Source organism: Oryzias latipes, chromosome 15 (assembly GCF_053564925.1).
Source record: "Oryzias latipes strain Hd-rR chromosome 15, Olatipes_Hd-rR_3.1".
In the NCBI taxonomy this organism is placed as follows: Eukaryota; Metazoa; Chordata; class Actinopteri; order Beloniformes; family Adrianichthyidae; genus Oryzias; species Oryzias latipes.
Window position 1 is genome coordinate 13,020,695 of NC_136251.1, and position 23,248 is coordinate 13,043,942.

At 43.7% G+C, this 23,248-nt stretch overlaps 1 protein-coding gene across 4 annotated transcripts in view; it reads right to left on the minus strand.

Annotated features, from left to right (window-relative positions):
• Positions 1-1,800: 1,800 nt before the first annotated feature.
• Positions 1,801-23,248, minus strand: part of kcnq5a (potassium voltage-gated channel, KQT-like subfamily, member 5a) — a 123,120-nt gene continuing 101,672 nt past the window's right edge. For 3 of the 4 annotated variants that reach the window (XM_023963283.2, XM_023963282.2, XM_078931781.1), the window contains 5 exons: positions 15,313-15,554; positions 9,596-9,701; positions 7,119-7,250; positions 5,576-5,702; positions 1,801-3,458 (listed from right to left, as the gene is read on the minus strand). In XM_023963283.2, coding sequence (XP_023819051.1) covers positions 2,478-3,458; positions 5,576-5,702; positions 7,119-7,250; positions 9,596-9,701; positions 15,313-15,554 — 1,588 coding nt within the window. In that variant the 3' untranslated portion in view covers positions 1,801-2,477. Of the gene's footprint in view, positions 3,459-5,575; positions 5,703-7,118; positions 7,251-9,595; positions 9,702-15,312; positions 15,555-19,351; positions 19,406-23,248 lie in introns of all 4 variants that reach the window. The other variant, XM_078931780.1, reaches the window with a different exon arrangement.

The window sequence follows — 23,248 nt, forward strand, 5'->3', positions numbered from 1 at the left end:
CTGCAGACATACAGCTTCTTTTTTTGTCATGTCTGGTTAAGGCGACACATTGTAACCACCTGGTGCAGTTCAGCCTTTGTTCTGTTAGGGAAAGCAGCAGAAACGGTCCCAGTTAGAGGTGCTACAAAGCAACTAAGCAACTCCAAGATAAACACAACGTTTCTTCATATATATCAAAAGAAAACAAGTAAATAGTTTTTGTTCCTTTTTAATAGGCAGCAAAAGTGAATAAAAGAGAGGCATGCATCCTAAAATGTGAATGTGATTCTTTGAAGGCCTCACCCCTTAAGTTGGATGTTCAGGTGTTGAGACTGTCCATGCAGTAATTGGTGTTTGAGCTAAAACCACAATCTCCCATTCAACTCCCAACTGTCCTGGCACAGTAATAGTCCCACTTTATTCCTGTTCAGTGGCGGAGCTAGAACAGTTTTTATGGGGGGGCGACAGGGGGCCAAAAGACTTTGGAAGAGTTGCAAATGAGAACAGAAGAGTGAAAGGCCAATTTAAATGAAAGGATCAAAATATGTATTTCAAAAGTTTTTTGTTTATTATTGTTATAAATGTTAATAATTTGAGGGGTTCAATATTTCATGAAAAATATTGCTTTTGTTATTTCTGCAACGCTTAAAGAAGCTTTTATGGATGGTTTCTTAATCTTTGTCAATTAAGATGGAATTATTGATGCAAAAAACTGGGGCGCAAGTGGAGGGAACAAAGCTTTTTGCTAGGGGGCAGCTTCACCCCCTCCCCAGGGGCTCCAAACCCCTTTTTTAATTCTGTGAGGAAAGCTCTTTAGTTTTTGGGCTCTGAACACACCTTCTTCTCACAATTGTGATGAAGTGAACCAGAGGATGTAACTAATAGCAAGCTGACATTTATTTTGTTGTACTTCTTAGTTTTAGTTGGAAAGTCAACATTAGCAGAGTTGACAAAAGAACAGGTTTTTGCACTTTTTATTCTGTTGAAAAAGATAGGAAAAATTGTTAACATACTTTAACCAAGAGATCATTGAAACTTTTTGGACAGTTTTGAGCCAGAATTCCTTATAGATAAGTCTAACTTTACAGAATTTTTTACCCCATTACTCCTTCACAAGGGATTTCTGCTTGTTTTACTCCCAAACAGAAGTGTAACACCAGGCACTTTTAGCTCTTTTGGTTTGCTGTTTAGTTTTTGTATTTGTGAACAATTTTCTTTGATTCCTAAAATGCTTTACATTTAGTTTCTCAGGATAACAATTTTTTATTCAAATACTACTTTAGCACTACAGTCTTATTTTTTTATACATTTTTCAGCCTTCTTTTTTGTTTTAATTTTTCAGCTAATTTTGAATTAATTGTAAAAATAAATTCTGAAAATAAAAATAACAGTAAGCTTCATTTATGTAGTCTTTTTTAATGTTTTTTTTGTTGCTAATATACCACTTCCTTTTAAGTTCAAAATCTAAACAAAGATGTGATTTATTTCATCTCTTTTGGGTTTTTTATTCCTTTATCTCACTTAGTTTTTTGAGTGGAGTTGTATTTATTTTTTTACTTTTAAGCATTGCTCAGAACCTGTCAGTCTTCAGCAAATGCAGCATTTAGCATTTCAGTTGGCACGTCTAGCACAAAAAAAAAAAATCTTTTCTGCTTTTTTATTAGTTGGCACGTCAAGCAAAAAATATGTAACTTTTCTGCTTCTTATACTAATTTTATCGAATTTGACATTCAGTATTTTGCGGTTAAACATTTAGTTTTGGTTATTAGCATTTTTCTGATTTCTTTGAACATTTTTGCAGTGTGTTTTTTCTGATTTAGCTTTGTTTTTAAAGTTGTTAAAATTTGTTTTATGTTTTTCTCTGCCTTATTTTACTTTTTAGCTGATTGGGCATTTAACATAGATTCAGCTTTTTCAAATGGTGCTTCAGCATTATCATTACTGTTTATATTGAGCATTTCAGGATATAGTATACAGACACAATCAGTAAAACAGCTTTTTCTGCATAGAGAACAATGTTAGAGGCAAAGAAACGCGACATCGCTGTTGTAGTTTGCTTGCAACGGGAAGATGCGTGGGCTTATTTTCTGTTTAACTGTTGCATTGATGGGATTAGGACAAGTCAAATCATGTCTACATGAGCGAAAGTAAAACAGGTGAATTCCACAAAACAAACATTTCCAAAACGGTCTCAAGGTTGGACACCCCTGACCTCGATGAACTGTTTTGCAATTTAAAAAAAAGTCTAGTAAAGTATTGATAAGAAAAAACTGTTTTTTTAAAAAGTTGATGAATTTTATTTGTTCATTTCTCTTTGTGTTGTGCAACATAAAAACTTGCATTCAAAAGCAGACATTCTGAGTTTGGCGGAAGTCATTGGGGTTCATCGATGAAGACTTGAGTGGTGTGATGAAGAGCACATTCGTGTCTCACAGCGTCAAAAAGTTCCTCGCTGTGAGAACGGAGTGTGTGAAGCAGCTGCAGCTCAGGTGTGATGCTCACACCAGCTGGATGTCTGAGGACTGCCTAAGGAACTCCTGCTGCCCGTTGGGGTGAGGAGCTGCCTCCTCCCCGCTCTGTAACTCCTCCAGGTTGGACTCACTGTTGAAGAAGTCTGTCCCCCCCCAGCTGCTGAGTTGATCGTTGCCCCGCTCGCTCCCGTTGCTGCTGCTGATGCTGTTGTCGAGAGCGGAGGAGAGGCGCGGGTTGCCCAAAGGCTGGCTGAGGTTGTGCACGGAGAGAGACTTGCCCAGGCTGCCAGCCCAGTCGGCGGGCCCTGCCTCCTGGGTGGAGGAGAGCAGCTTTAAGGGGTTGACCTCCAGGCTCAGGTGCCTCCTCCAGAGCCCCTGGGACTTCAGGGGGGGCTTCTTCCGCAGCTGGACCCGCCCCTGCGTGGAGCCGGCGCCGCCCTCCACCTCCCCATCATCATCCTCATCGTCATCATCGTCAACGCTGCATCTCACGACAACAGGGGGCGCCAGACTGCTCTCATCCATCACCTCATCCGACATGGGCTGAACAGGGCCTCGCAGATTGGGCGGCACCATGGGGGGCAGCTGGAGAGTGAAGCTCCCAGATGAAGAAGGCGGGGGTGGCAGGTCAGGAAACTGTGACTTTTTAGAAGGAGTCACAAGGGTAGGGTATGGGCTGTCCGGGGGCAGTAGGGGGGAGGGAGACAGCGAGGCTGTGGATGGGGGGTAGGAGGGGGGTTCGGAGTCCGGAGGGCACTCGTCATCAGCCGGCGCCAGAATGAGGCGCAGGCCTCGGGGGCTGGCGCTGAGAGAGCGCTGCATGCCTCCACCCTCGTCTCGGCTTCTGATGGCATCGCCCCTGTGAGGGGAGAGCGGGAAGTCCGACCCGTGGCGCTGGTGGTTCTCCAGTTCAAAGAGCGGCAGAGACGAGAGTCCCGAAGAGCCTTTCTGCAGGACCTGCCGGTAAATATCCAGTAAAGAGTCTAGTTTGGACTCGATGGAGGACACCTGAGAACAGAACAACAAACTCAACCAGGATAAACCTCAGCAACTCGAAAATCCACCAAAGGTCCCCCTGCGATCATCTTTTGATCTAGTTAATTAAAAAAAGTCAATTAGGATTATGCCGTTTTTAGACAAAATCCAAAAACCTGTGTTGTTTTCTATGACATAGTTTCTGCAGTGTGGCAGTAGTTTATTCGAAAATCACCTCAGAGGTGTGGGCAGGAGAGATAAACCCTGCCTTCCTTCCTGTCACCCGGAACTGAGAACTCTCTGTTTACCCACTCTACCTCTAGCCTACAGCCCCTCAACCCCCAACCTAACATTAGATTAGTAGATATGCCTTTATTGTCATTGTCCACATGAACAATGAAATTGGATCATTAACACAAATGGCAGGAATATTGGAGATATTCCAGATTCCAGCTCAAACAAAGACGTACAAGAATCGGTTTGCCTGCAAGTGGACGCATCCAATTGGTGCGGAGCCGGGAGTTCGCAACGTATTTTCTACGTCACAACTACAATCTTTTTTAAACAGCCTTTTCTTGTCTGATCCGGATTCACAACAATTTGAATAAAGAAATACTCAGAAATGCAAGTCTAATCTTTATTTTCTTTATAAATGTCCTCCATCATCAGAAAAATACTACAACATGTGAAAAACACATTTTTATTGGAGTGGGTCTTTAAAAAAATGATTTTCTACATTCAGTGACAGCAGAAAACTGACAAACAATAAGGTTAAAGTCACATTGGTTTTAGTCACAGCTGCGTTGGGCAACCATTTTGGTTTCACAGGCGGGTATTTCGCCATCAGATGTTACGCTTGAAGGCATAATTTGATGGCTATCAGAGAACCAGACCATTGATGTCATTGTTTTATTTTAAAATGTAAACATGTCTAATATTGTATTGTTTTGTGTCGTTTGTTTCTTTTGTAAATTGGTAAATGTGTTTTATTTTGCATTGCATTTATTAAAAAAAAACTTCTTTTAAATATGTTTATAATGTTTAGCCATAATGTATTGTTTTGTAATGGACTACAGATGCAAATGAGCTATCAAGAGACAATCTAGTGCAAGCATCTTTTTAAGCTTAATATATGTACGTTGTCCTGATAAATTAATAAACTTAACTAAGTTCCTCAATCCAACCTCTAAATGCTGACCACCAAGCAGGGAGTCTTTAGGTCTGTAGTTTGACTTGTGGATTTGAATCCATCATGTCCCAGTCTCTACCTTGATGCCACTGAGCTTAAAAACAACAACAACAACAAAAAAAACACCATCAACTCCACTCCTGCATAAAATGTTGTCCTCCTCAGAAAACCTAGAGGTGGATTTTAGTGTTTTCAGGCAGCAGGTTTAGAATTGAATCGTTGACTCTTTATGAGAACTGGACTAAATGACCCCTCCCCCATCAAACTTAGGAAGCCAAAATCCCGTAGACTCCTATGGAGAAAAATAACCAGCTGTTAGCCTTTCTTTTTGTCAGAATATTTTAATATATTCTTGATTATCTTGTTTTTGTAAATATTTTTTCTTTATTGCATTTAAGCTATGAACTGGCCAATCAGATGTCTTACAATTGTTCAGAGTGATTGATTGACATATTTCATGTAGCCTGCTTTCCATTGGAAGGGGTGTGGCCTTCCAACAAGCTCACTACTCATTGGTGAGAGTGGTTGCCATAGAAATGTTGACTGAAACCAACTCAGACTGATCATTACTTAGTGATGTCATCTGGTGCCAAAATGGCAGGGTCTATTGGGAAAAAATTAACTGACTTTATTTTGTTGTATATGAAAGTAAGTCATTTTCCATGGGTGACAACTCACACACACCCAGTCCAGTTCTCATTATACAGTCAATGGGAGTGATGTGGAATCTCTCTGCTGCAGTGTCAGTCAGATTCCTTTAAAGTCCTCTCCAGTTCAGTGTCCTCTCCGGCTAAGGTGGGATTTTTCCCTCCCTCTCTTAATTCAGAAGTCAACTTCAGCTGTGTGCATTCTTGTCAGTGCTTGGTGCATTGTTGTTGTTTTTAGGTCGTCCCGCAGCACATTTGGACTTTGTAGCAGCTCTCAGTTGCCGTGCACAAACATACACCAGTTGAAAACTCACCTGTCTTTCCACCTTGCAGACACGTCCCAGCATGCTCATGCCCTCCAGGGAGTCTCCGTCTGGGTGCAACTTATCGCGAGGCTTCTTTTCTACGGGAATCTGGCCTTTTCCCAGAATCTGATCCACCCTGACCCAAAAACACTCAGCATTAACACTCCATCAAGTCATGGAGATAAAAGCACAGGTTAGTTGATTAGTTAGTGTGTTCACATTACAACTTTATCAACGTTTCAAGTTTCTACGTCCAATATTGACATTTGTTCAATCAAATATTTTAGTAACTTCTGAAAATTCTGTTAATAGGCTAAACATTGAGTTGTCTCAGGGTCTGAGCTCACGAGCTCTAATCAAAGCTGAGCAGTGACCTAAAGTGGAAACATGGGTGGAAAAGGAAACAAATGAAGAAGTCAAAGTGAAAGTCCTGGACTCAACCTGACCTGAGCTGTCGGGATGAATCTCAACAAACTACAAAAACTTTACAAAAGCAAACAACAAAAACAGGATCAAAATCCATCTTGAAAAAAGAGAACATTGATTTGTCTGTTAAAACATTTGCACCTGTTGCTTCTTGTTGCCAGGATAGACTGTGGTTACCCCCCCCCCCCCCCCTATGCATGTCTGAGAGGCAGCATAACTGCAGGAAAACTCCTAAAAGCAGGTGAGAACCAGCTTCTTCTGGGATGCCCCCTGGTGGATTTCTAGCTGACAGCCTTCTGATGTAGACAACATATTTATAAATAAAGTGTTAAGGAGTAGTGATGAGTAAATAGCAGAAAAGAATATCTCTAATTTCAGTGGAGTGGTCCTTATGTTGCTCCCAACACAATCACTGCATCCGGGTTTAACAGGAATTCCACAAAAGTTAGGGCATCGTTATCCGCGTTAGATGATCTGCTAAAGCCCTTCCACTGGCTATAGGGGAATGATAATTAACTGCGGGGCAGAAAACAGGGACTAAGTTCTATCCAATGGGTTTTTAAAGAAAAGCTTGGATCATGTTTGCAAGATTGGGGTCTCAGAATTGCATGTATCAAATATTGTTGGAATGGTTATATAGGGTTAAACATCTATTATGTTATCAAGAGTCTGTTGTAATTCTGTCTGAAAGTTTTTGAAAGTATTACATTTTTTTTTGTAAAGTGCCAACCTTTCTGGAATGCAGGTTATATATAAAGGAATAAATGTACATTTTTTTACTGGGGAGAATAAAGTCCCCGATGTTCTGAGAAATTCAGTTTTAGTCCGTAATGCTCTAAAAGAACTTCTTAAGGGCCTCAGAGTTTTTCTTTCTGCAGGCTGAGTTTTAATGTCAAAGGAGGTCAGGGTCTGGCCTTTGTACTGCCCGCTTCCTCCTGGCCTAGCTTTAAAACACGTCCTCCACGTCTGATCGCTCTCGGCAAAGGCCCGCTAACACTCAAAGTCTGCGATGAAGAGGAGAAACAGTGGAGATGCTGAGAATGCAGAGAGCCCCGTGAAGACGGACGCCGCAGTAGACGGGACTGTCAGAAGCAGATCTTTGAAGATATGCATGCTGGTTCCAGACCTGGTCTGAAGGCTCTTGATGCGGCAGAGCATGTCCAGGTGTCCTGCAGAGTACTGCTCGATCACGTCCTTCACGTCGTACGGACGCAGCGTCTCCTTGAACTTCTTCTTAGCAACATGGAATTTCATGATTCTTTACACAAAAAGAGAAAGAAAAAAAGACATGAGGTGTCATGAGTTACATCAACCAATAGATGGCAGCAAAGTCCTAAAATTAAACCAGAAGCATTTATAATTGTCATGTTGAAGCTTTTGGAATACCAGCTGTTGGAAAATTTAGCTAAAATAATCATAAACAAACAAACAGAACAATTTCTGTCCAGTCCTGTTTGTTGATGGGAGAAATATTATCTGCCAGGTAAGGAGATCTGTGTTCTTGTTGGTTCAGGTTCCCCATTGGCCTCAGCCTGACTTTCTCTGTCTAAACAGTGGAGACAGATGAGCCTCAGTAATAACAGTCCAACCAGGGGGTGTGGGGGCTGAGCCCTAAACTCAACACCCTGGGAAAGGCCCGGACTCTGGCGGCCCACGGAGGTCACCTGCTGGGCGGACAGGTGAGCACAAATAAGAAGCTTTTACACAAAGTTTTCGATTGTGAAAGAGCAGTTTCCATCATTCCAATCCTCAAAAGAAGCTGCTGTGGTTTTCAACACATCCCTGCCTTTCCTTCTGCCGATCTCCTGGACCAGGAGTGTTCCTCCAAAAAAGCTACACTCACATCGAGCATGCAACACATTTTCACGAATGCATTGAATGCCCATTCTTGGATCCGCTTTCAGCTCATGGTTTTCACACTGGACAAGCAGGGAGGGGCTTCTTCTTCTTTTTCTACTGTTTACTAGCGCATGTCCGCCACCTACAGTTGGAAGAGGCTTGGCACAAAATATCGAAGCGGTGAAAATCTCATGAATTTTACTCCAGGCTTTTTCTGTCACAGCTCTATTCCCATATATGAAAGACTAGATGTCAGAAAGCCGGCTGGGTGCAAGCCGCAATTATTAATTTTTCCTCCATTATCAATTTTCAAAGAGTTGGCATTTCAGTGAATTAAAAAGGACTCCATCCATAAGCCACCACCAAATCCGAGTCTCTAATTGGTCTCAGGTTTTACTTTTGACACGTGTTCAATGGCTGCACATTTTGTACGTAGAGCCTGAAAACGGTCCAAGAAACTTGCGTGAGGCATGAACGTGAAAGCCTAAACTCTGGATTTATGCACGTTTACATAGACTTTTCCTTCAGCATGCGACGCCAAGGGCGATGTCAACGGAGCTTTAGGATCTGGCTGGGTTGCAGATTGACAGACCCACTCTGAAGCTTCTCCAAGCCTTAGAGTTTATTTATGAAAAACCAGGGACAATGCATAAAAGAACATTGATCATGTGAAACACAATGAGAGGTTTTGTGCCAGGTTATAGCAAATTTAGCTAATTTCTGCCAGTGGTCCCCTTGTTACGAACGGGGGAATGAGGGAAGCGCCCAGGAGGCAGAAGGTTTCATGGAAACAGGGGCTATAATAACAAAAAACTAAAGCACTGCAGCAGGCAGCCAAACTCGAATCTAGACATATTAGGAAACAGGAAGTGGACTCAAAACATGAAGAAAGAAAAGACAACCAGAAAACAATAGTAAATAAACTAAAACCGTGACACTCCTACTAAGTAAAAGCAGGTAAACACATAACAGCTTCCTTTCCAATCGTCTTCAGTCCTTTCAGAGAAACACCAAGCTGGTCTCTGGTCACCTTTAACATCCTGATCAAACCAACAGGTTCTGTAAGCTCAACTGAACAGTTTTCCATGTAACTCCTGTCCTGATCTTGAAGCTGGAAGACTGTGGAGATGAAACCCTCCACCAACATGAAAAGAAGCTCCAGCAGAATAAAAAACGGCCTTCTGCTGCGAGCGTTTGGGGTCTGAGAGGGAAAAAAATGGAGCATCTGCTTTAGGACACAAAAATATTAATAACTGTTACAGAAACATTTACATGTAGTGGATGAGAAAAAAGATGAAGGGGAGTACACTTTATTTTCCTCAACCCAATAGCATTAAAATGCACGACTTTTTTAAAAACTTGTTTCTGTTGGAAATCTCATTTTAAGAAATTGCATGAATCAAACTAATGTTAGATTAAAGTTCCTTTTTCATTTTTTTGGTTGGATTTTAGCTTTTTTTTTTGTTTAATCTGGTTATGAAGACCATTCAGCTGTTTGTACAAATTGTCTCCATGAGAGCTGTGGGACTAAATTCTCATGTTCTGGTAGTCATTCAGGATTCCTAAAAGAGCAGCTTGAACTTTTGAGGAAAAAAAAGTCTCCTTTAGGACTTAGTGACGTCCTAAACAGCATTATCGTTGATCATTTAAAATTAAATCCATCTAATCTTTTTAGGTGGATTTTTAATCCCAACAAACCAGAGATTATTTTCAGAACACTCTTCTATTTTCTAATGGTGGTTTGGATTGTGAGCTGAAGCTCACCTGACGGCTCGGATCACCGCCTTTAGAGGGGCTGAGAGATCCTCCACCGTCACGTCGCAGTGGCAGCCTCTCTCAAACGAATCCTCTGTGGCCGCGCCTCCATCCCCTGAAAGATGAAGAGGAGACTCCTTAACAAACCGAGAACACAGTCCGAACACCTAGAAAAGTCTTTTTTCCAGAGCAGAATAATCTGGAATAATCATTTTCTGGAGCAGGTACTTGCAGGTGCTTCCAGGAATGTTTTAAATGAAACCAGTTTGGCTTTCAGAAAGGTAAATGTCATGTGGAGGAGGCTGGCTCGAGAGCCAGTAGGACCCAGGCGCAGAGACGGGAGGCAAACGGGGTCAAGGGCAAGGGGTTTAATTAGAACAAAAGGCGCTGCAGAGCAGGATGACAAACAAAAACTCACTGTGGCGTGGCATGGAACATGGCATGAACAGACGAAGGCACATGAAGACATTTAACACACGACCAGAAGTTAATGGACCAGCACAGGAGGAAGGCAGAGACAGAACTTATATACAGACAGGGCAGACAAGACACAGGTGAACACAATCAGGGCAGATGGGGACCAAAGGAAGTAAAACTCACGACACAAGACAAGACAGGAAACCTTTCAAAATAAAACAGGAAACAGAACTTAACCATGACAGAACAAGACAGAAAGCAAAAACCAATACAAAAGAAACTCAAACCATGACAGTACCCCCCCCTCAAGGAACCGCTCCGAGGTTCGCAAAGTCAACTGAGGGGGGGGCCCCGGAGGTCAAACCTCGACGGGCATAAGAGTCCAAGGAGTCAGGCGGACGGCCGGGGGTCCGCGCCGTCCGGCAAAGCAGGTCCGGAGGACGGCCGGGGTTCCTCGCCGTCCGGCGAGGCAGGTCCGGAGGACGGCCGGGGATCCGCGCCGTCCGGCGAGGCAGGTCCGGAGGACGGCCGGGGTTCCGCGCCGTCCGGCGAGGCAGGTCAGGCTTGGAGTCAGGCTTGGAGTCAGGCTTGGAGTCAGGCTTGGAGTCAGGCTTGGAGTCAGGCTTGGAGTCAGGCATGGAGTCAGGCATGGAGTCAGGCATGGAGTCAGGCATGGAGTCAGGCATGGAGTCAGGCATGGAGTCAGGCATGGAGTCAGGCATGGAGTCAGGCATGGAGTCAGGCATGGAGTCAGGCATGGAGTCAGGCATGGAGTCAGGCATGGAGTCAGGCATGGAGTCAGGCATGGAGTCAGGCATGGAGTCAGGCATGGAGTCAGGGTCGGGCCAGCAGTCAGGCTCTGGCGGGTCGGGCCAGCAGTCAGGCTCTGGCGGGTCGGGCGTGGAGCCGAGCTCTGGCGGGTCAGGCGTGGAGCAGAGCTCTGGCGGGTCAGGCGTGGAGCAGAGCTCTGGCGGGTCAGGCGTGGCAGTGGAAGCAGGAACGGGTTCAGGCGGCACCCCCCTGGGAGCTGGAACGGGTCGGGGCGCAGGCGGCACCCCCCTGGGAGCAGGAACAGGTCGGGGCGCAGGCGGCACCCCCCTGGGAGCAGGAACAGGTCGGGGCGCAGGCGGCACCCCCCTGGGAGCAGGAACAGGTCGGGGGACGTCCGGGACCACCACAGGACGAGATTGTGGTGCGTCCGGGACCACCACTGGAGGAGATTGTGATGCGTCTGGGACCACCACTGGAGGAGATTGTGGTGCGTCCGGGACCACCACTGGAGGAGATTGTGGTGCGTCCGGGACCACCACTGGAGATTGTGGTGCGTCCGGGACCACCACTGGAGGAGATTGTGGTGCGTCCGGGACCACCACTGGAGGAGATTGTGGTGCGTCCGGGACCACCACTGGATGAAGTTGTGGTGCGTCCGGGACCACCACTGGACGTGGACGGGGACGGTGGCGGCGACGACGACCCCCCCTCAGGGCAAGCCGGCTCCCAGCAAAGTCCTGGTGGCTCCCACTCCAGGGATATGAGGCAAACTGGGCCTGGTCAAACACCCAGAATATCCTGGTCTGCTCTGCTTCCAGGCAGTAAGCCTCTAGGAGCTGCATGTCCCGCTCTGCTGGGTCCAAAAAATATGGCTGGTCCATTCTGTCATGTGGAGGAGGCTGGCTCGAGAGCCAGTAGGACCCAGGCGCAGAGACGGGAGGCAAACGGGGTCAAGGGCAAGGGGTTTAATTAGAACAAAAGGCGCTGCAGAGCAGGATGACAAACAAAAACTCACTGTGGCGTGGCATGGAACATGGCATGAACAGACGAAGGCACATGAAGACATTTAACACACGACCAGAAGTTAATGGACCAGCACAGGAGGAAGGCAGAGACAGAACTTATATACAGACAGGGCAGACAAGACACAGGTGAACACAATCAGGGCAGATGGGGACCAAAGGAAGTAAAACTCACGACACAAGACAAGACAGGAAACCTTTCAAAATAAAACAGGAAACAGAACTTAACCATGACAGAACAAGACAGAAAGCAAAAACCAATACAAAAGAAACTCAAACCATGACAGTACCCCCCCCTCAAGGAACCGCTCCGAGGTTCCCAAAGTCAACTGAGGGGGGGGCCCCGGAGGTCAAACCTCGACGGGCATAAGAGTCCAAGGAGTCAGGCGGACGGCCGGGGGTCCGCGCCGTCCGGCAAAGCAGGTGCGGAGGACTCCCGGGGTTCCTCGCCGTCCGGCGAGGCAGGTCCGGAGGACGGCCGGGGTTCCGCGCCGTCCGGCGAGGCAGGTCCGGAGGACGGCCGGGGTTCCGCGCCGTCCGGCGAGGCAGGTCCGGAGGAGTCAGGCTTGGAGTCAGGCTTGGAGTCAGGCTTGGAGTCAGGCTTGGAGTCAGGCTTGGAGTCAGGCTTGGAGTCAGGCTTGGAGTCAGGCTTGGAGTCAGGCTTGGAGTCAGGCTTGGAGTCAGGCTTGGAGTCAGGCTTGGAGTCAGGCATGGAGTCAGGCATGGAGTCAGGCATGGAGTCAGGCATGGAGTCAGGCATGGAGTCAGGCATGGAGTCAGGCATGGAGTCAGGCATGGAGTCAGGCATGGAGTCAGGCATGGAGTCAGGCATGGAGTCAGGCATGGAGTCAGGGTCGGGCCAGCAGTCAGGCTCTGGCGGGTCGGGCCAGCAGTCAGGCTCTGGCGGGTCGGGCCAGCAGTCAGGCTCTGGCGGGTCGGGCGTGGAGCCGAGCTATGGCGGGTCAGGCGTGGAGCAGAGCTCTGGCGGGTCAGGCGTGGAGCAGAGCTCTGGCGGGTCAGGCGTGGCAGTGGAAGCAGGAACGGGTTCAGGCGGCACCCCCCTGGGAGCTGGAACGGGTCGGGGCGCAGGCGGCACCCCCCTGGGAGCAGGAACAGGTCGGGGCGCAGGCGGCACCCCCCTGGGAGCAGGAACAGGTCGGGGCGCAGGCGGCACCCCCCTGGGAGCAGGATCAGGTCGGGGGACGTCCGGGACCACCACAGGACGAGATTGTGGTGCGTCCGGGACCACCACTGGAGGAGATTGTGATGCGTCCGGGACCACCACTGGAGGAGATTGTGGTGCGTCCGGGACCACCACTGGAGGAGATTGTGGTGCGTCCGGGACCACCACTGGAGGAGATTGTGGTGCGTCCGGGACCACCACTGGAGGAGATTGTGGTGCGTCCGGGACCACCACTGGAGGAGATTGTGGTGCGTCCGGGACCACCACTGGAGGAGATTGTGGTGCGTCCGGGACCACCACTGGATGAAGTTGTGGTGCGTCCGGGACCACCACTGGACGTGGACGGGGACGGTGGCGGCGACGACGACCCCCCCTCAGGGCAAGCCGGCTCCCAGCAAAGTCCTGGTGGCTCCCACTCCAGGGATATGAGGCAAACTGGGCCTGGTCAAACACCCAGAATATCCTGGTCTGCTCTGCTTCCAGGCAGTAAGCCTCTAGGAGCTGCATGTCCCGCTCTGCTGGGTCCAAAAAATATGGCTGGTCCATTCTGTCATGTGGAGGAGGCTGGCTCGAGAGCCAGTAGGACCCAGGCGCAGAGACGGGAGGCAAACGGGGTCAAGGGCAAGGGGTTTAATTAGAACAAAAGGCGCTGCAGAGCAGGATGACAAACAAAAACTCACTGTGGCGTGGCATGGAACATGGCATGAACAGACGAAGGCACATGAAGACATTTAACACACGACCAGAAGTTAATGGACCAGCACAGGAGGAAGGCAGAGACAGAACTTATATACAGACAGGGCAGACAAGACACAGGTGAACACAATCAGGGCAGATGGGGACCAAAGGAAGTAAAACTCACGACACAAGACAAGACAGGAAACCTTTCAAAATAAAACAGGAAACAGAACTTAACCATGACAGAACAAGACAGAAAGCAAAAACCAATACAAAAGAAACTCAAACCATGACAGTAAATTTATGTTGTACTCGCATGCGGCCAGCTCAGAAACGGTGAGAAAATGTTGCTAAAGCTTGTAATCAGATGGCAAGCGAGAGAAAACCCCAATGAAAAGATGAAGCAATAGAGCCCAACTAACGCACTGCATGTAAAAATGATGGATTATTGCAGGATAATGAAGCTGGAAAACACAGCTGCTGTCAAAAGGACAGTTTAGGGGGGGTTCTAACCAAAATAAAGGCGTGAGTAAAAACTCACGCTCTCTGTGAATATATGTTTTTCTGTTTAATCAAAATGTCCTCAAAGAGAATGATCAAACTTGAATCTTTCCGTGTAAATTCAAGATAAGAGTTTATTAAAATTCCCGACATGTTTGTACCTCGTCCATCATCTGGGGTGAAACTTAACTCAGAGGTATCCAAACTAAAATCCTGCAGATAAAACAAGAAATTCTGTTTTATCAGCAAATGTTTGAGAGTTCATGAAATACAGCCAACACGTGAAAATATGGGTTGTGACTTTAGTTCTTTCTACTAAGCTTTTAAAAGTTAACCCCCCCCCCCCCCAAAAAAAAAAAAAAAAAAATTAATGAAACATTTTCATGGTCTGTTGGTTATTTTAATAGCTAACTGAGCATGTAGTATGAAACTCAGCAAGTTTTTACTTTGGAAATGATTCTAAATTTTTAAAGGTTTCAAACGTTCACATAAAATTACATTTCAGGTGTATTTCACCTTTTAGCCTTACTTTGCTTTTTAAATTGTCACAATTTTTTATCTCTGTTTTTGCTCAGCATCACTAAACTGCAGTTTTAGCAAAACTGGAAACATTTTTCAAATTCAGTTTAATCAGTTTCAGTGTTTGGGCTAATTCAACTCTTTTAAATTTAAACGGAGGCCTTTTACGATAAGATAAGTTGGTGCTTTCTTGCAAAATCTCTGGTTAATACCCTGGAAATGCATAAAAAAAAAAGAAACAAAGAAAAAAAAAGTATTTTCAACCTGTATTTCAGGACAAAGAGGTTATAGGGCGAGGTGGGGAAGTGTTAATCTAAGAACAAAAAAAGGCGTTGAAAAGGGGACTTCTGTTCCACATGAAAGCCATGCAGGAAGCCCAGAGTCATGCAGAGAAGCTGCCTGGAGGTTCAGCTCACAGAGGCTGCGCTGAAGAATACCTGCATGCTCATCACCACATCTCAGGAATGCAAAGCATGCGCTGAAGTGTGCAAGTCATGGAGGAATCCAGAGATGGGAGCAGACTTGAAACCAGGACATCTGGCTGTAACCAGCACAGGTCTGGTTCCAGGACAGGACTGGATTTTTCTAGAAAGGTTTGGGATGTACATGTCATCAGTAAAGAGAAACTGGCTCACCTTCTGGGGTGGCATTGCGCGCCTGACTTTTCAGCCTCAGTGATGGCCTGAATCGGGTCCGGTCGTTGAAGCTCCAGCTCTTCTGGACTTTGGCGGGGCTCCCGCTCATGAGCTCATTGCTACCCACCACCTCGCTGCCCGGTGAACAGCGCTGGCGGTCACCGATGGTCGTCTGTCTGCTCTTCATGCTCTGACCTCGAGGGCTCGCCATCCGGACCCGCTCCTTGAAACTCAGCTTCTGACTGGGGGAGGCAAGAAGGTAAAGAGAAGCAGGTGGGAGACGATGGACGGGGAGGGAGTGTGAGACGGGGGAAAGTGAGTGAAGATTCGAGGTGATGGGGTTAAAGGATGTGGTGGGGGGTGTTGGGGACCAGAGAGAAAAAAAGGAAAGTGTCAATAATCATTTACTCTTAGATGTGAGAAGAGTTCAGAGCGCAAACAGAGGGCAGCATTCTGTCTTTTCCTTCACAACAGACATCACCCATCTAGCAGACATGCCCAAACCACAGGAGCAGAACCCCCAACTCACATCAGCAGACAACCCCTTCATGTCGTCTTCAAAAAAATAAAGATGCTTTCGTGGGAATCAAAATGCACTAAAACATCAAAGCTCGCTTTAAACACTAATACTGAGAAAAGCCCAACAAAGAATGTCTTCAGATTTATTAAAAGTCCCCATTTGCATCACTTATCATCAGTACTTGTGTGGTATCCTGGCAAAATATAATAAGAGCGTTTTTGACCTTCAGTTTTTTAAGATTATACTGGTGAAAACTTTTTTTTAAACACTTCTAGCATTTGAATTTATTCCCATTTTGTACAGTAACTGAAAACTTGCAGCAGTGTGTTTCTTAAGTCATGATGCAGTTTTTCAATGTTTCTAATAAAATGCTTATTATTTCTGATACTTGATCAAACAACATCACTCCAGACTTTTCAGAATGATTTTATCAAGTCAGCAACAAAAGACAAAAGAAATTCAATCAGATTTGACATTTTATTGTTAAACACCATTCACAGCTATGTTAGCAATAGCAATGCTATAACTTAGCATATTTACAGCCATCTTAAACTTTACTGTGTTGATTTAGCTTTTTTTTTCTGTTTTTTTAGCATTTTGCTGTTTAGCACTAATTTTTACTAAGACTTAATTACGTAACTTAACATGAGTGGTTTTAGCCTACCCTTGTCAGCTGTGCTAGCTTTTCAATGATTTGTAGGTGTGTAACAATTAATCAATGAACCAATGGATCGATTTCTATTCCAAAGATCCAACCAGATTGATTTGTCTGAAGCAGAATCGAATCGACCTAAACCAAAAAAATAAAAAATAACAAATCGCTTCAAAGTGAGATAAATCAATCATCGAATCGAAATTGGAAAATACCATTTGGATTGAGGTGCAGTGAGTTTATTTAACTGCAAGGTAAAAATGGCCAACTGCATCACAGCGGACAACACACACGATGACAGCAAAAACTGATCAACCCCCCCCCCCCCCCCCCCCCCCCCCTTAAGGTTGCCCTACTGCCCCCCCCCCCCCCCCCCCCCTCTCTCTGGCATCTCTCTCTCTTCTTCCCTCCTTTCCTTTTCCGTCCGGTCCAAGAACAAAAATCTTCAAATACGATTAAAATGAATAAAGTTTGGCCTCGATTACAAAAGGGGTTTATTCAGACATACCTCTGGTTTGTCAAAATAATTCATAACTCCTGTTGTTAAAATAAAATATGTCCAACACAAGAGGCCTTCAGCTCTCATCTGTTTGCCCTGCTGTTGGACAGGACAAGTTAAAACAATAAATAAAAAATAAATATATAAATAACTGATCAATCCATCATAAAGTGTGAAAACATTTTGAATTTAGCAAAGACGTGTGACCAGACAGTGTGCTAGAATGTTCTAATAATGTTTTATTTTGATGTGGAAAAACAACACTGGCTGAACTTTGAGCAACTAAAATGTGAATGGATTTGACTTTAATTCTTGTCTGTTTGTAAGAATGTTTATTTTACACTTTATTATCTTTCAAGAAATTTGGAAAACTGCACCTGAACTATTCAGTAACCGCTATTTATCTCTGAGTCACACTGGTTGAAGTTTTCAATATAGAAGAATCAGATCGTTCAAAATGAACCAATATCCACTATTAATCTTCGGAACGGCGACCAGAAATTTTGCTATGAATCAAATCATTGTTAGAAACAAATTGTTATACTTAAAGTGATTTTTTTTCTTAATCTTTAGAACAGTTACATTTGTTCAGAACCAAATGATTAAGCTATTGTTTGAGATGTACTACCTTATCCAGGCCAACATTTTTAAGCTACATTTTAAATAATAGAACCTTTTTTCATTGTTTTAATTTATTAGCTGTTATGTTGATCAGCATTTGATTTTACCCTTTTATTTTTCGGAAAGCCTTTTTCCTTTGAATGTGGGTAACCCTCGTGCTATCTTAGATGACCCCACCCTTCCATTGACGTGTTCTCCCTACCATGACAAAGGTGGATAAAGGTGGAAAGATTTCATGTAATCCATGGACACCAGTGAAGATCACAAATCATTGAGGAAAAAAGGTTCAGAGCACTGTCTAGTGGGTCTACATTACCCAACTCCCAATGTTAAAGTGCCTAGGACAACCATAACCATGTATATGTTTATATTATGTATTTGCATTTCTTTGGAGTTTTAAGTATTTTTCTCTTTTTTAAAAACTGTTTTGGCCTAAAACGTAAGTAAAATTGATCAATTATTTAAGTTAAAAAAGAAATCTGATTTTTCCCTTAAACTGTTTTTGGCATTAATTTCATTCAAGATTTTAAATTAGCATTATTTAGCTTTTAAGTTAGCATGATCAATTTCCAGTTAGCATTATTTAGCTTCTAAAGTTTTAACACAGCTTAGCTTAATTAGTATTTACCGATTCATTTTTATTCATTCAGTTTTTCTGTTTTGTTTAGTATTTTTCAGCTTTATTCCTGATGTTACATCATTCTTTCTGCTAATCAAGCTAATTTAATTTAAAATGTATTTAAAAAAATGTTAGCATTTCCTTAGCATGTTGTCTTTTTTCACCTAAAGTACCCATTAGTCAAAACATGTATCAAAACTCAGTAAAAGGTGTGGGGCCAGCAGATAGACCAGCATGCAGTGCAGCAGAGCGATGCAGTGCTAAATCAGATATTAGGAATAGATCCCATTCCTTCATAATAAAAGTCTTACCTGGATTTCGGTTGATATTTGCAATTTAGCTCATGTCGTTTTTTTTATGCAATACAGATTATATATGTGGAAATGCAGTGGGAATTCTGAATCCACTTTTTTACTCAAACAGTTCCCAAAACGCTAATAAATGGGTATTAAACTGATAAACAACCTTTACTCTCCACTCTGATAGTTACAAATTCAAAGACAAATGCAAGTAGTGCAGGGGGCATGCAGAATTGTTGGTAAGAATAATGCTGAAACGCTGAAAGAAAACAGCAGACTTGGCTGTAGGATCATTGCAGAGTCCAGCTCCATCAATTACTCTCTTTTATAGTTTGGAGAGGTTTTTTTTTTTATTTAACTGCCTTAAGGTTTCCAAAGGCTACAAACTTGTGCTTCAGTTTATTTTTACTAAGAAATTTGAAGGAAATGAAAGAAATTCATGAGGCTGGAACATCTGCAGTTTCATAAAGGTTAACTTTTCACAAGATCGTCTGACTAGACATGTAAAATAAAAGGGGAATTTAAGCACTGTGCTTTCAGGTAACTCGTTTGAGGTTCGGGGAAACTTTTTAGAATGATGTGAAATTATTGTAAGTTTTTGTGTTAATTTTTCAACCCTACAATACTTTGGAGGAATTCCCCTTTAATTTGAAAAAGTCGGCATTCATCAGGCAGCAGGCAGGCAGCCGTCTCATCACTAAGTGAATTACAGGAGGAGGAAAGCAGGGGAAGGTTGTTGTTTTTTTTGTTTTCTGTTCTGCATGCTATTATTCAGTCAGACATTCCCACGGGATTCAGGACTGGGCTGAGAGGACATTACTGTCTGTACCTCCTGTACATCAGAGAACACTTTCTGAAGAGTCTCCCATTTGTTAGACCCTTACTAGAGCAAAGGAGGGACAAAAGAGGAGAAAAGGAGAGTAAAACAGGAGGAGTTAAGCAGAGGAGTTCCCTGTTAAAACACGTGCAGCGTTGACGCTCCTGGAGGAACGAGATTCGGAGGGAAGATGAGGAAAAAGCGGCCCATTTCAGCTCAGTTTTCTCATTTTTACAATGATACACCAGAGATAAGCACTTTTGACACAGACTTAGTGTTTACCCACAATAAAAGGTTCAATTACACCAACTGTTTTGCAAAGAGGGCCAGACATTGTGAGGAGAAAACGTGAGGGCCATCCATGTGGCCTGCATCCTTAAAAGAACATTAAATGCAAATTATGTATTCAATTCGATTTTTTTTTGGAATGGGATACTTTTCAAAGAACAGAAATAAATGTAACATATTTCAACCTAAATTATTGTGAATTTCTCACTTGAAGACCAGGTTGTTGCCACAGGTTAGCAACGGCCTTCAACACAATTTAGGAAACTTTATGGCGAGAACCTGTGGGTAGCAATTCGATAGCGGCCACATTTGGCCCATAGGCCAGACTATGGAGACAAAATACGACAGTGGACTTTTTTTTTTTTTGCTTCTTGTTGATTAAAACACCAAAATACCAGCTAGTTTTTGTGTTATCAGAGCCACGAGGACAGTCCAGGGCTTTGTTTTTATTTTTATAGAGATCAATTCAAAAAACCTAACAGGTGAAGAGGGAGATATGCATTTTTAGGATCAAAAGTTTTTTTTATTTTGGTGTAATCATAATTAAAAGACCACTGAGAACACTTTATAATTAGATCATAAGATGATCGGAGTGGGACTTTGACTGCCTCCAGTTTAACAACATTTAAGTATTAAAGCTTGTTTTTTTAAACCTGCCATTACAGTATGAAACCATCAATCATAAACCTAAATAGCCTTAAGGTGTCCCGAGTCTAACAAGTGGCAAGGCAAGGCAAGTTTATTTGTATAGCACAATTCGTACACAAAGTAATTCAAGGTGCTTCACAAAACAGAAAAATGCATTAAGTGTAAAACATAAAATCTTTCATGCCACCCTGGTTGACTAAAGCTCGTGTTGATGCAGCCCACTCCACCACAGCACAGATTAAGTCTCCTTTAGTCTTTGTTTCAAGCTTCCTCTCATTGCTAATATCTAGCTGCCTGGGTACCTCGGTTGGTAAGGTGGGAAGCTACCACACAGGAAACCAGGGTACTGGGGGCAATTACCATATCAATGGCAAGCAATAAAGCGTTAAGGGTCTTGGTCTCCAGAGCGCGGTTCGGCTGCAAGGGATGACTCAAATGCGGAGAAGAATTTTCCTTCCCTTTAATTTTTAATAAAATAAAAAAATATTAAACTCAGCGTGACATTCCTCACAGCTCTCCGCGCTGCGCCTGATCTTTACGACCGCTGGTGTTTACAAGGCTGCTTAAACCCAAATTACCAGCCTTTTACCGCCGCACCTAATGGTCGAGAGTCAGTAAACCACCAACAAACAGAAAACAAACAAAACAAACAGGGTTGTAAAAGTGTAATTATGCTTTAACAGGAGTAAATTGGACGTGGTGGCAACTGAAGTGTCTAAGAAAGGAAAACACAATTTAAAAAAGCTTTTCAAAAGCGCGCCTAATTAAACAGCATTTGTTTGTACGAGTGTGTAAAGGTTCTTTTGTTGTTTTTTCCCCACATGTGTGGCTGTTTGCACCCCAGAGAAGCTGCTGCCTCAACATCAGGGCCCCAAATGCTGCTCTATAAAACTATACTGGCATAATTAAACTCACAAATCTCTTTGTCTTCTTCCCCCTCTCCCTGAACCCCAACCACCCCCGAAATCCTTTTAAGTCTGCCTCCCCTAGACTTGATAAGTTGTATAAATAGAATCCCAATGGAAAAAGTGCGTCACGTTTCTTTAAAGGCCCGGGATCGCGCGCCAACACCCGTCCAGCCTTCAGCCTGAGACTCCAGGGAAGAAGAGGAGGAGGAGGAAGAGGAGGACAAAGGTGTACAAATTTTGGCAAACAGTCGTCAGGCATGGAGAGAAGGAACACGGCGTACAAAAAATGTATGAGAAACTTCATAATTTATTCATCTTAGAAAACTGTTAAAAAAAACAACAAATAAATTTAGACACTTTTTGTTTACCCCAATGTTCTTATAGTCACAGAGAGTAAAAACGATCCGTAAAAGAAACCGTTTTGCTTCTCAAAACTGTGAAGTTTATCAAAAGTGACAAATTTATAACATGGAACATTGTGTAAACAATCATTACACAATGAGGTGACAACTATGACAAAACCCACAAATTTTTGTGTTTTTTTTCAGGAAAAAATATCAGTATGTGTTTTTTTCTCTATCAATAAAAAACACTTAATAAAATAAAAACTTTACTTGTACATTTACCAAACTTTCTTTAGCTTGCTTTATAAATAAAACGTTTATGCGTAACATTAGAGATTTATTGGCAGCGGCTTCACTGCCAAAGTACAGTATTTCTTTGAGGTAAAATGTTTACTTTATGGATGTTTACGGTTATTGTAACTTTTTCTCTTATGTCTTAGTCACAACTGCCCTTACAGGTGGATACGGGGCGTCTATGGATGAAAAATGGTCAAACCTGTTTGCAGGTGGCCTGCACCAAATATTAAAATCGTAGACCACTTGGAGAGCCCGTAGAGTAAAAATGTTCATGCACTTTATGTATTGCCACAGGCATGCTGCGGGCGACAGGACGTTGTGAACACTTAAGACACACTAAGGGTAATAAGTTAGGGGGATGTATGTGGGTACGCAGATTTTTTTTTTAAATTTTATGCGCACAATGCAGGAAACCCATTAGTCCTGTTCACGTGAAATGTGTGCACTCCTTGCACGACCTTTGCTTGCAGCCTGGCTGTTAGCAGAGAGGAAATGATCAGCGTTTAGTTTCTGTGTGTCCTACAGGCATCTTACAAACCACGCGCAAATCTTGTGCGTGCAGTATTGTGCGCGGTCAGTAAGGAGCCAGTGTGCACACCTCACAAACGGCATGAGTGCTGCCACCAGCATCACCTGTATGTTATAAGTGCGTGTGACTCATTATATCATTAAACATTTCACGATACATTTACCACACGGACGACAGTCCTACGTTCCACTTTTATGAGATGGTCACACAAGCCTCATGGCAACCGCAAGGCACACTTGTGCTGTTTTTAAGGGCCCCTCTTAGGGCCCGAACATCCCAAAAACCAGCATTTGACTAAGGCTTAGTCTGTGTATGGCCCTCCACTGGGCTGAACAACCCAAAAACCTGGAGCACCCGTATGAGTCAACTCCTTTATGGGCGTAAGTCATTCATTAATGTAAGCTACAATAAAGTAGTTTAAAACAACTCTTGAAGTATTTTAAAAAGAGACTTTAAAAATCCAAAATTTGAACATGTTTTACAGTGTAATCCTGCTTTCAAATCGTTTAAAAATGTAAAGTTACTTTTCTTTGTGGTGTTTATCGTAAATGGCTTCTCATGCTTTTGATCATTTTTAGAACCCTCATTTATTTTGTTTATTGTTGATCCGTGTGGACGTTTGCTCTTAAATCGAAGGATTTCTGAAACTGTAGGCTAGCTGTCGTGGCGTCCTGGAAGAATTAGCATTTGTTCTTCCAAGACGACACAAATCAATGGGAGTCCTTCGATTTCCAGGCTCATTATTGCTCTGACGCTCACCGATAAACTGAAAAATGAGCCAATTAACCTTTGACTTTATGCCTTTCAAACCGTCCTTTCAAGTTTTTTTTACAGTCTTCTGTTTTCTTCAAACCTTCTGAATTCAACAACTGAAAACATTTTCCAGCGAATGGAA